The sequence below is a fragment of the Hipposideros armiger genome, unplaced genomic scaffold, assembly GCF_001890085.2.
Source record: "Hipposideros armiger isolate ML-2016 unplaced genomic scaffold, ASM189008v1 scaffold_190, whole genome shotgun sequence".
Lineage (NCBI taxonomy): Eukaryota > Metazoa > Chordata > Mammalia > Chiroptera > Hipposideridae > Hipposideros > Hipposideros armiger.
This window is the reverse complement of record NW_017731540.1, coordinates 1,489,536-1,502,015: the sequence shown is the minus strand read 5'-3', so window position 1 is coordinate 1,502,015 and position 12,480 is coordinate 1,489,536. Positions and strand designations below refer to the sequence as shown.

Genomic DNA, 12,480 nt, shown 5'->3' with positions numbered 1-12,480 from the left:
AGTTTTCATGCCGGGGAGTGTGTGTAGGGAGGAGAGTCCTAATGTCCTCTCATGGGTAGACGCAAGGGATGCTGCTAACATCATGCTACACACAGGATAGCCCCCCACAAAGATTTATCCAGCCCAAATGTCATTAGTGCTGAGACTGAGAAACCCTGATCCAACCTTAACCTCCCACCTCAACATTTCTCCTTTGGAGAAATGGGAGAATGAGAATGTAGCAATAGATCAAAATTAATCATTCAGAATTTCCTGAATGCCCATGAATGTTCAGTTGCCTGAACTTGGTATTCTGAAGAGTATAAAAGAAGAAGATTGTGTTCCCTGTCCTCCCTGGTCCAGTTAAGGAGGCAAGCGTTGCATACCCAGAGGAAGACGGTAAAGGGTAGGTACCAGATGAACGATGGAGGAGGGAGAAAGGAAGACGGCGTCTTGGGCTAGAATGGCAAAGACTTTAGAAGTATTTGGGAAGTGAGTTGACTAGAAGAGCCGGCTTAGGTAGGAGAATGGTAGAAAATTTGGCTTAGCACATCGTATATCCATCCACATGCTATACCTTAATCATTTCATTTATGTGATGGCCCCTGGGAGAGAAGGTGTGTTAAATCCAGAGTGTCTTCCTGGGTTTGAAACCCAAGGGAGAAAGCATACAACATTTAAACTCTGTCATTTCAGCCTTTTGGTTTCTTCTCTTGATCTGTACTTGCCATCCTGTAGATAATCCCAGATTTGCATCTCGGCATTAGCGTGCTCATGAACTCCAGAGCACCTGTGGCTTGCATGCGGTCACTGTAGATCCTACAAGTGTCTCATGTTCAATATCTCCGCAAGTCTGGTCGTTCTTTTTTGTCAGTGATTTACTCTTTACCAGCCACCATGCAAAGTGATTTTTTGAACCACTTTTTTGAGGTACAATTAACATGTAAGAAGTTGTACATACTTAATGTATACAGCGTGGTGAGTTTTAGCTCATTATTCTCAACTTATCCTTTTCCACTAACATTTCCCTCGTGTCTTCATCTAAGTTTATTTGTCCAGTTAGTCAGAAAACGCACCAAGTACTCAGGTATTTAGGACAAAGATGAGTAAGATAGAATCCTTTTTGCCAGTGGATTCTGTGTTACTGGTAAGGTAAACACATAAATTGACAAATCTAGCATCAACTGGAGTGATCAACTTTTACACAGGGCATGCGCAAACAGGAAGGGAGTGCCAGGATGCAGGTCGGGTGGGGCCTAGCAGTGTTGCATGGAGGAGATGATACCTGAGCAGACCTTAAAAGATGGATAGATAGGAAGGAAGATAAGCAGAGGAGAAAATTCTGAGTAGAAGGACTCCATATTCAAGTCAGGGAAGAAAGAAACAGCAGGGCGTGTGCGGCAAATAGCACATAGTTTGGTGTTTCTGAAGCGTGAGGTACAGTGTAAGGAGTATGATGAGAGGGCTGGAGAGGTGGTAACCACTCAGTCTCCGCACTTAGTCACCTGCAGCCCTGCCCTTTCTGGCTGCATACTGCAGGTTCCAGCAGTTCTTAGTGTAACCAGTGCCGCCTCGCTGGTGTCTCTAGGATCTGTCACACTGCTCCCATCTCATCGTAATTCCCTGTCCTACTTAGCCCACCACCTACTGGCCTCCCTCCCTCACCTGTCTGCTCCTCCCCATGGACTGCCCACCTGATGTTAAGCGTTTCCCTTTATAGCTTCATTGTTTGAAGGGCTTGCTTCCGGGCTACAGGAATCACTTCTCTGTGCCTTAGCCTCACTAGTTACTTACTAGAGCACAGATAGTGTGCACTTTTCAGGGCTTCATTTCTTTGCTTAGTTTTAAATGATCATCCCTTTTCCCATCTTTTCCCTTTATTTATTTTTTATTATTATTTTTTTAGCTGAGCCATCCTGCTACCTGTTGGCAGCTCAGCAACAGCTCAGCTCGGGCTGGGACTCGAACCGCTGTTGCTCAGAGCTTGCATTCTTGAGCGAGCTCTTAACCAACTGAGCCACTCGGCCGGCCCTGTTTTCCACTTGTTGAAATCCTCCTTATCCCAAAGCTACTTGGCCTGCTTTCCTGTGCACCATCACAGTACTTTGCATGTACTTCATGTTTGTCTTACATAATGATATGTAGCCTACGTGTGCCCTAAGAGACTGACCTGGGTTTAAAGGGCACCTGTGCCATACCCTGGGCAAGTGACCTTCCCGAATTTTTATCTTTCCTCTCTTCATCTGTGCTGAACTCCTTTGTTATACTGGGTTGTAGGATTAGACTCGCAGTTCTTTTAACTCCGAGTAATTTTTTTTGCGGGGGAGAGAAGTTGGGGGAAGGGAACAGACAAGTTGCTGTTCTTTTGTCCTTCAGTCTAGTTGTGGAGGATGACGCTTCACTGGCCCATGTTGGTATTATGATCATTTCGCTCTTCCCAGATGAAGCAGATCAGTCGCCGGCTATTGGACAGCCGCTCACAGCGGCTCACGGCAGCTCTTGCCAGCTGCCAGCCGCTCATGGTAACTCACGGCAGCCCACTGCAGCTCCACTCCAGCCTACACCGTCGCCGCCACTCACGGCAGCCCAGCTCCAGGTGGAGCTGTTGTTCACCATCTTAGCTGTATAGGGCACATTGTCACTGGCCCTCATGTGTTCTTGGACAAGTTACTCAACCCCTCTGAGCTTGTTTACTCATCTTTATTATGAGGATAATAATAATGTCTAACTCATAGAGTTTTAATATAAATTAAATGAGTTAATAAAGCTTGTAAAACATTTGCCCTGTATAAGACATATAGCAGTAGCTTACATTTATTGAGTATATATATATTTATTAAGAGATTAGACCCCTGACCTGAAAGATGTATTGATATAAGATTTTCTTGTCTCCATTTTTTGGACTCCTGAAAGCCATTGGTTCTATGACATCTCATTAGCTCAACCATGGCCTTGCCTTCTCTTTGTATTTGAAAGCTGACTTTTCTTTGTTGCCCTGAAGGTTCCTGGACGTTATGGCCAGTGCTCTGACTGCTTATCTTCACCACATCTCTTCTGAAAACCTATTGAAAGCTGTGTATTCATTTTGCTTGATGAACCATTTTCCCCTGGCCCCAATTAATCAGCTTCTTCAAAAGGACATCATCAGTGAGCTGCTGACATCAGGTGGGCTATCAGGGCACAGTGGTGACTGAACTGACAGTGCCACCAGCTACCTTGTGACTCTGCAGGGGGTCTTGGTTGGAGCAATGGTTGTCACTGAGCATGCAGAGCAGGTACAACTGAGGAAAGGGCCGATAATGGCGAAGCGAAGGGTTGGTGCTTTAAACCAGCAAACCTATGGAGCCACCTTGAATGACAGGTCCTGTGTATTAGGCAGGAATGAGAAACACATCATCATCATTCTTTTTATTTACACTTTATGCACCTATGCAGAGGCTAAATGTTGACATCATTCTTTATGCCTTAATTGGAAACGTTTGCACTTCCTGATCCTTACCTGTCACATCTGAAGCCAAGTTAAGTCAACTTTTGCAGCTCTTACTGCGTTGTCTCTCATGGTCTTAATGAGGGCTCAGCCTGTTAGATCAAGAAACCAAATAGTTACCAAAGTAGCGAACTTCTTTGCTCTAGGAACCAAATGAATTGTTGATTTTTGGTCTTTAATATTAAACAAGGAAAAGCAATATCAGGTTAGGTGTACAAAATATGATGGTGTGCCCAAGAATAGAGTAGTTTAAATTCTTTTTAAAACAACGTTATGAAATTCCAAAGTGGCACTGGGAAGAAGGGAGACCACGTGTGGATTTTTCAAGCAATCTAATGTGGGGGCAACAGTGTGGAGCCCAGGACACTGGGATTCCAGTCCCAACTGTGCCTATAACCGTGAGGCATCTAACCGTTCCTGGGCAGTCCCTCGTCTCTTCAATGAAGAGTTTAGACTAAACCACCTTGAAAGATACTTTCAACCTGAAGACATTATCAAGTCCTAGGTATTCATCTAGATACCGTGAGAACTAGGGAGACACAGAGAAAGTCCTCCTGATAAGAAACAGATACAGTAATCAGAAATATAGGTGCATTCGTACAGGTTCTTAAATGTGCATTGATATTTTTCCTTAACTACATATTTCCTTTCTCTTTTTAGGTGATGTGGAGAGGAATGTCCACAAGCTTCGTATTTTGACTACCTGCCTAAAGCTTGATGATACTCCTTATAACAAGGCCACAGACTTCGCACTGCCACCGCTGCTGTCCGCACCGTCATGTCCTAATGATAAGGTTGCTGAAGCGCTAAGGAGCCTTCTGGGAGAAGGATCCTTCTCAGAAAATGTGCAGTTACCGTATAATTATCATATCGGTATGATATGAGTTTCCTTTATTCTGTTCCATTTATTTTCCTGACAGAAGGTTAGGAGCTTAGCATGGCAGCGTGGTGCCGTGCCCTAAGCTGGCCTGCCTGGGTTGGGACTGTCGCCGCACTACTGACGCGTGCTGGGACGTTAGGCACTCGCAGCCTCCCTCCCCTTCTGTATGAAATGGCAGTAATAGCGCCACCTCCTAGGATTCCTGTGGTGAGTAAATGAGATTGTACGTGTGACATCCAGACCAGTGTCTGGCACATGGTAAGCTCAGTACATTGTAGCTGCTGCCAGCATGATTGGTAGTAGTAGGATACATTTGGAAAGAGAAAATCACTTTGAACAGTGTTTGAAAACTTAATATCAATCTTTTTCTTTCAGATTTTGAAATCAGAATGGATACTAACAGGAGTCAAGTGCTTCCACTTTCTGACGTGGATGTGGTAACTCCTGCTGCAGATTTCCAAAGGTTGCTTACTTATATTCGTTTGCTGAGCTTTCTCAACTTAAATCTTAATTCCCAAAGATTTCCTATTAAATAGCAGTAACAGTACTAAGGCCTTATATTTGCATGGAGCTTGTAATTCACCAAGAGACTTCTCATGCATGAGTTTACTCCTTAGGTGTAAGGGTGGGCACTGGCTGAAGATAGAGGACTGGAGTTGGACCATTTAATGAAATAGGCAATTTTAAAAATTTTAGGTTTTACTGCTAAACAGGTCAAGAAAATAATGTTAACATAGTTTGAACGATCAGTGCTGTGTAAACATTTGACAAGATAATGTAATAGTGATCATAAAGAATTAAGGCTTCTATACTACAAAACCAAATACCCAATAAACATTTTGCTCTGCCCCAAGACGTGTAAAGGTAGAGAAACTTGAGCTTTTTAATGAAGCTGTATAGTACATGGGTTAACCTGTACTGAAGTTAATCATAGTTGTTTCCTTGGCCCCACACACTACAAATGGGGTGTTTCTGGGAGAAATGTGGTGCTGTGCCTGGAGAGAATGTCCTGCCTTTCAAGCAGGTGCATCAGATCGTGTTGCACACACCCCATGTTCAGTCAGCCATTGTGGAAAAGCTCCCCTACGCCTGGTGGGGCGCCCGAGATGAGTCAGACATGGCTCCCGACCCCAAGGGTTTCATGTCCCCTATTGCTTTATAGGACATGCTCATAAATACAGTAGAGAGAGTTACAGAAAAGAGTCTGTAGGGATTCCCTCTTACCTGCCCATCCCTCTCCATTCACGTACAGCTCGGTAACTTTTTCCCCTTTCTGAATCCATCTAGCTTGTTCCTTGGCCATCTTTCTCAGGTGCTGTCTTCCCTATACATGTTACTAATATCCCCTCAAAAAAGGCTTTCTGTCTGACGTCACTTAAAGATCATTTTTCTTTCCCAGGTACTCCACTGTTCTGGCATAATAATATAACATAGTAGCTCTCAGTGTAAAGTATTGAGAAAAAGTGAGGAATCTGAGCATTCCTTTAAATATATAAAATTTCTCTTAATGTTAGCTTAGATAATAGCCAGATTATAACAGGAGACAGTAAGGATACAGATGTCTTTCTTTCGCCCAATGGACTTTAATCTCTCCAAAGGTGAAGAACAATGAAAAAAACAAATGACACATTTCACATTTTTGTTACACATACAAATTTTATCTTTTTAACAGTCTTACCTTTCCTTTAGTGTTTTCTTCTCTGTATTTGGTCTCACTATTCTCATTGTTAAATGCTCTCTCTGGGAGGCAGTATGTACAAGCAGAACATTGATTATTTGGTACTAATCCTTCTACTAGTAGCGTAATTAATTACATTTAGATCAAAGGTTAGCACTGCGCAGAATGCCTTAAAATGGGAGTGCTCATTTCTGAAATTTTTCTTCATCAAGAATATAGCCACCCTTAAAGATGGTTTAGGGATAACTGTTTGTGTAAAGCATTATTCTAAGCTTTTGGTTACTAAAGTAGCCTTCATAGACTGGAGTAGCTACAGAGGCCAAGTAACAGGGCAGCAAAGGACTGAGACAGTGGGACGTGGTAAGGACTGCGGTCCATGGAGAGCTCAACTTTGCAATCTCCAAAGAGCAGGAGTACAGCCAGCTTGTAAACGATAGTCTCATTAGCAACTAATCTCATACTATATTTTTGTTTTCAGGGTAGCTGTACTATGTGTTTCTAGATCTACTCACTGTTTGGATTCAACCCATCCCAGAGGATTCCTTGCTATGAAAATGCGGCATTTGAAAGCCATGGGTTTTCATGTGATTTTGGTAAGAAAAACATGCAAATGAAATATTTTTCAAGTTACTGAGGTCTATTCTGCCAGGAATGTTGTGGTTACAGCTGGTTCCTAGGACCCTACAGGAATTGTCAGCAGTATTAGAATAAGTATTTTAGTTATTATTTGAAAAAGAACATTTCTAGTACATGATCTGGCTTCTACTCAGGCGATTACTGTCATTTAGTAGGGTTTTATAAATGCTATGTTTTGTCAACTGTAATTCTTTTTGCTAAGAGGAAAATGTAAGTAATGTATTTTCTTATTTAATTTAGTACACATGCAACCATACTCAGTTTATAGGTTATCATGAACAAGGGAGGAAAAGATGTTAATTAAACCTGTGTTTTCACCGCCAGTGTGAGGCTGTTATAGGATGTTTGTCACCAGAAAAAGCTGGATGGTCGTAAGGGTGGTTCTTCCTCTTTCCTCTTCTGCTTCCTTTTGACTCCGAGCACCACAGCTTTTCTTTTTTTTTTTTTTTAAGCTGAGCCATCCTGCTGCCCGTTGGCAGCTCAGCGGCTGCTCAGCTCGGGCTGGGCTCGAACCGCTGTTGCTCAGAGCTCACACTCTTGAGCGAGCTCTTAACCAACGGAGCCACTCGGCTGGCCCCACCACAGCTTTTCTTGAACAGCCTCTCCAGATGTCTCTGAGGGAGCAAGAACTTTACGAATAAATTTATATTCATGCTAATGTTGGGCTCTATCTAAATGCCACTCATTCAGTCCTGCACATAATGTGAAATGGAAACATTTGAATCTTCATTATGTGCTTTAGTATCTAAAAATGGATTATGCATGAATACTGAGGTTAAGATGACCCATTTCTTTTAACGGGTTACTATTTAAGACTTTTTTTTTCTTCATATTGGCTATTCTATATATTCTAGGGAAGATTATCCCAAGGAAGAACTTTTTGCACCCTTTAGAGGACCTTTAAAGTTTTTATAACTTTCAGTGTTAGCATTTTCTTCAACCCTAGTCTTACTAAGCCTTTAAAATATGAGTAATTATAACATAACATTTGCTTTTAAAAAGCAGTCAGCTTGATGTTACTTTAATACCCCTGGGTCTTGAAACTAGCTTTATTTCATGTATCAGCGTTTTCTTGCAAACTGATCATTTTCCTTTTTCTTTGATAAGGTCAAAAATTGGGAGATGGAAAAACTAGGGATGAAGGATGCAGTCACATTTTTGAAGTCTGAAATCTATTCGCCTGAAGACCCTCCAACTGCTGATGTTAATTTTCAAAGCACATGTTAAAGTACAAAGCAACCTTTTCATATTAGGAGACATAAATTTTTAAAAATGACTTTAATAAAGACGACAGTTCAGATGTCATTGGAATTTACCTGACTGCTCACCGTAACAAAAAGTGTTACTTCAGTTCACTGTTAAAATTAATTTTAAGAATGGAGGCAATATTCTTATTGGTATTTTAGAATATGGTAAGAAAATTACAGAAGTGTCATTTTTTCCAACCATAACTATTCCCTCTAGTGCCCAGATATTTGACAGATTCATGAGCTGTAGGCTTTCCTGTTTCTCATTAGTTTTGATGGATTGGAAACTAGTTTCTTAATTGTGATGGGTTGCAGGTAAGTTGTTGTGGGCAGTCCTTGGATTTGGATCTGCATATTTATACTCTTGCTGTGAGCTATTCAGCAACTCAGGCATTGACCACGTTTTCAAGCACTGGCCACATAGCAGTTGGACCAGACTCTCAATTGTAGATGGTAACAATGAGGGAGGTAGCAGGTTAAAAATGGGTGAGGATTGGACATCTGCATTTTTCACAAACATGCTAGGTTGAGGTGGCTTGTGGGCCATATTGAGAAACAGATGAAGTAACACAGAGATGGCAAGGAGGCCAAATTTATTAAAACTGATAGGCTGTGGGTTGCTAACATCATAATTCTTGCCATTGTTGAGGTAATTCCTTTTTCTTTCTTTCCCTCTCCCCCTCCCACCATTTCGTGATGTCTTTTAAATTATATACAGAGTGCGCCCAAAAAATGTATACACATTTTAAGAAAGAAAAAAACTATTAAAATTACACTGGTGGTAACCACTTTGAGCACCTCTTGTAATTGCAGAAGTCAAATGTAACTTGTATTCATCTTTTGTTTTTGGTATATACTGAGTATTACAATTTTTTTTTTTTTTTTTAGCTGAGCCATCCTGCCACCTGTTGATAGCTCAGCGGCAGCTCGGCACGGTCCGGGAATCGAACCGGCGACCTTGTTGCTCAGAGCTTGCACTCTTGAGTGAGCTCTTAACCAACTGAGCCACTTGGCCGGCTTGAGTATTACAATTTTAATATGGCTGAACAGTGTTGTGAGTCAGACTCGAGGACTATTTTTCAATTATGTTTGTTCATTCTTTTGTTGAAATATTTGCTCAGTTTGCTGTCTACCTGTCTACCAGTATTTGGTTCACTGGGGATACAGTGAGTTTCATGTAAGTTGGTAATATTTTACCAACTTATTTAGTATTTTTTGGTATTATTTTACCCCCATGCAAAAGACTGAAAGTTTATGTCACCTCAGAATTCATATGTTGAAACCTAACCCTCAATGTGATGGTATTTGGCGGTAGAGCTTGGGAGATGATTAGTCATGAGATTAGAGCCCTCATGAATTCAATTAGTGCCCTTATAAGAGAGACCTCAGGGAGCTCCCTCACTGCTTCAGCCGTGTGAGGACTCAATGAGAAGATGACCATCTTTGAATCAGGAAAAGGGGCTCTCACCAGACACCAGGTCTGCCAGAGCCTTCATCTTGGACTTTCTAGCCTCCAGAACTGTGAGAAATAAATTTCTGTTGTTTATAAGCCACCTAATCTATGGTATTCTGTTAATGTCAGCTCAGGTGGACTAAGACAGCCCAAATATACAGACATGCAATTACCGGACATCTTACTCTATGCCAGGCACTGCTAAGTTCACATGTATTCTCTCTTCTTAATGAGAATGAGTTCTCTGAGGTGCAGCTGCTATTAAGATTCTCTTGGGTCCTTTGTTTCCTTATTGCCAATATGAGGATAAATTATTTGCTGGGGCTAAACAGATAGTAGGTCAAGGCTAGAGTTTGAACATGAGCTGACTTTATGGGCTTATGAGAAAAGTAGCCAAGGAACCCGGGGTTGGCAATTAAAATACTCCAGCAATAGGACTGCAACTGTCAGAGGTTTTATCCATGTATTCAGCCTGCGTTTAGAAAAGGTCAGCGCTGGAAGTTTAGCAATCATTTAATCCACCTCCCTCATTTATAGAGGAAGTTCAGGCAAAGAATTTGATTTTTCTGGAGCCTCAGCCGCATGACTGATTTCCACATCGCGTCGTCCTCCACTGCTCTTTAGCTCGTGTCTCAGGAAAACGACTCTGGTTCCAGATCGGGCACAGCTGTATTGCGTGGCTAAATGATTTAACCCTTAAAATGTCAGAACAAGGGTTAAATATGCTGTTATTAAAGGAACTAAGATTCAATCTTTAAATGTTAAGTGTGTCTCTGTCTTCTATGACTCACATTCAAAGGATTGGGCAAATTTGTGAATACTTGTAACTACCTTTAGCGGAAGTAGTTCTCCCGAATTTGTGCCAGTTGGCATGGCAGATAAAAAGGCATTCCTCTTTTACTAGTATTACTAGTATTAACATTCTTCATTATTTTGTGATCTAAGAAAACCTTGCGAGACTCAAGGTTCAGAAAGAAGAAAACAGTTTAATCATATATGTCTTCTTAGGGTTATTAATATAAATAAAGACTCACTCCAGGAGAATATATAAATAATCTCCCTTTCTGGTATTTATTTGACTTTCAAGAAAAAGCAAAACTATACAACCCCAGTTGTGTGGGCCTGTTTCTCACACAATGAGAGAATCAAAGAATAAACAAAAGGTGGGAGTTTATAAATCCAAATTCTGACTGTTCTTAATCAAATTGCAAAATACTTTATATCTTAGCACCACTATCCATTTTAAAAGGTCAAAACTAATCTATTTTACTGTATTAACCTACTAAAAAGAGTGACTATGAAAGGTATAAATTGATAGATATGTTTATGTATATGGCTTGCTTCTGATATAGTCTTATGCTAATATCAGCCACCTTCTGAAAGAAATTAAGTGATTGTAAAAGACTGATTTTTTTGGTATATGTCTAATTCTGTCTTCTGACTCTGAACTTTTTTTTGCTGTTTACACATGTTTGGAGCAGTGTTAAGATTAGGTGTTTGTTGTTGTTGTTTTGATTCTTGAATTTCTTTAAAATGTCAACCTACATTATAATTATATCAACTGTACACAAAGCTAAGCATCAAGTCAAGGGAAAAAATACGTGATATTTATGACAAATATCTAAAGCGCTTCTCTAATTTGATGAGAAACAGTGACATTACAAAAGATAAATGAGCAAAGAGCTGATCAACATGGAAAAATTTCAGTCTAATAGTAAAATCATGCACATTCAAATAAGATACTTTTGCCTTTCAAATTAGCAGTTTTTCTTTTTTCTTTAAGAATTACAGTGCTGACAAAGGTGTAATGAGGCAGGCACTCACATATGCTGCTGGAGGACTAAATTAGCGCTACCCTTCTGGAATGCACTTTGTGGCTCCCGTACTCCCCATGTTTTAAAAAATAGCTTTATTGAAGTATAATTGACAAGCTGCATATATTTAAAGTATCAATTTGATAAGTTTTAACGGATTATATACATACATATAAGAATCCATGAAAATATCACCACAATCAAGATAATGAACAAGCCTGCCTAAGAGTTTCCTCCCTCTGCCTTTCCCTTTGTTCCCTGGAAATCACTGATCTGCTTTCTGTCACTATGGAATGGCCTTTGGCTATATGCATCTGGAGTCTTGAAAATATTGGCATCTTGTTGACATTGTCGTCATTAGATTTTTAACCATCTTTGTGCCTATAAAGTATATACTTGATAAATACTTGTATTATTCCTACATTATGTGTAAGGATTCTTATCACTCCACTGATGATATTTTACCACATCAGAGCCAAACACTGGAAACTTTAAATGTTCAGCATCAGTGAAATATATGTGTCTTCTAAGCTATTGCTGCTGAGAGTGTGGTCCACAGACCAGCAGTATCAGCATCATCTGGGAGAATATTATTATAGAAACACAGCATCTTCAGACCCATCTCAAACCTACCGAACCACAACCTGTATTTTAACAATATCCTAGGTGATTTGTATGCTCATTAAAATTTGAGAAGCACTGTTCTAAGACATAATATTAATATTTGTAAAATATGATCTGGATGTGCCATAGTTAATGACACAAGGAAAATACAATTATATTAAGTGGAAAGACAAATACTATATACTAGGATTCAAATTTTGTTTGTAAAAAATGCAGTTTAAACAGTGATTAGAGGTGCATAAAAAGACAGGAAGGGAAGGGATAAAAATGTAGAAAGCGGTATTTCTGAGTAACAGCATTGTGAGTGATTTCAGTTTTCTTTATACTTTATTTTTCATATTTTCAAGAATGAATATCACACTTAAAATTGGAAAACAAATCATAGTTGATCCCAATTCATTTCTAATGTTTGATTCTCCAAATAGCATTTAGGGATAACCACTAAGAGCTTAACTTAATATGCACCCAGAACTATGGGGGTTATAAAGAAGTTCAGAGAACTACTCAAGTTGCTTATAAGAGAAGACACCATTATTGTGTGTCAGAAGATAGCCTGATGGATGACAAGGCCCAAAGCAGAACCTAAGAGGAGGTCAGAGGAGAAAGGGATCACTGGGTTGGGTTTTCAGAGCTCGCTATGCAGGGAAGGATGAATAAGATTTGGCAACACGCAAAGGGAGAC

At 40.3% G+C, this 12,480-nt stretch overlaps 1 protein-coding gene across 1 annotated transcript in view; it reads left to right on the top strand.

Moving 5' to 3' along the window:
- The window catches only part of FASTKD2 (FAST kinase domains 2), a 32,956-nt gene extending 24,321 nt beyond the window's left edge, over positions 1 to 8,635 (top strand). Inside the window, exons 5-9 of the mRNA XM_019652914.1 lie at positions 2,981 to 3,144; positions 4,127 to 4,339; positions 4,722 to 4,809; positions 6,503 to 6,617; positions 7,768 to 8,635. Of these exons, the coding sequence (XP_019508459.1) occupies positions 2,981 to 3,144; positions 4,127 to 4,339; positions 4,722 to 4,809; positions 6,503 to 6,617; positions 7,768 to 7,887 (700 nt within the window). The 3' untranslated portion in view covers positions 7,888 to 8,635. The remainder of the gene's footprint in view (positions 1 to 2,980; positions 3,145 to 4,126; positions 4,340 to 4,721; positions 4,810 to 6,502; positions 6,618 to 7,767) is intronic.
- The last annotated feature ends 3,845 nt before the right edge of the window (positions 8,636 to 12,480 follow it).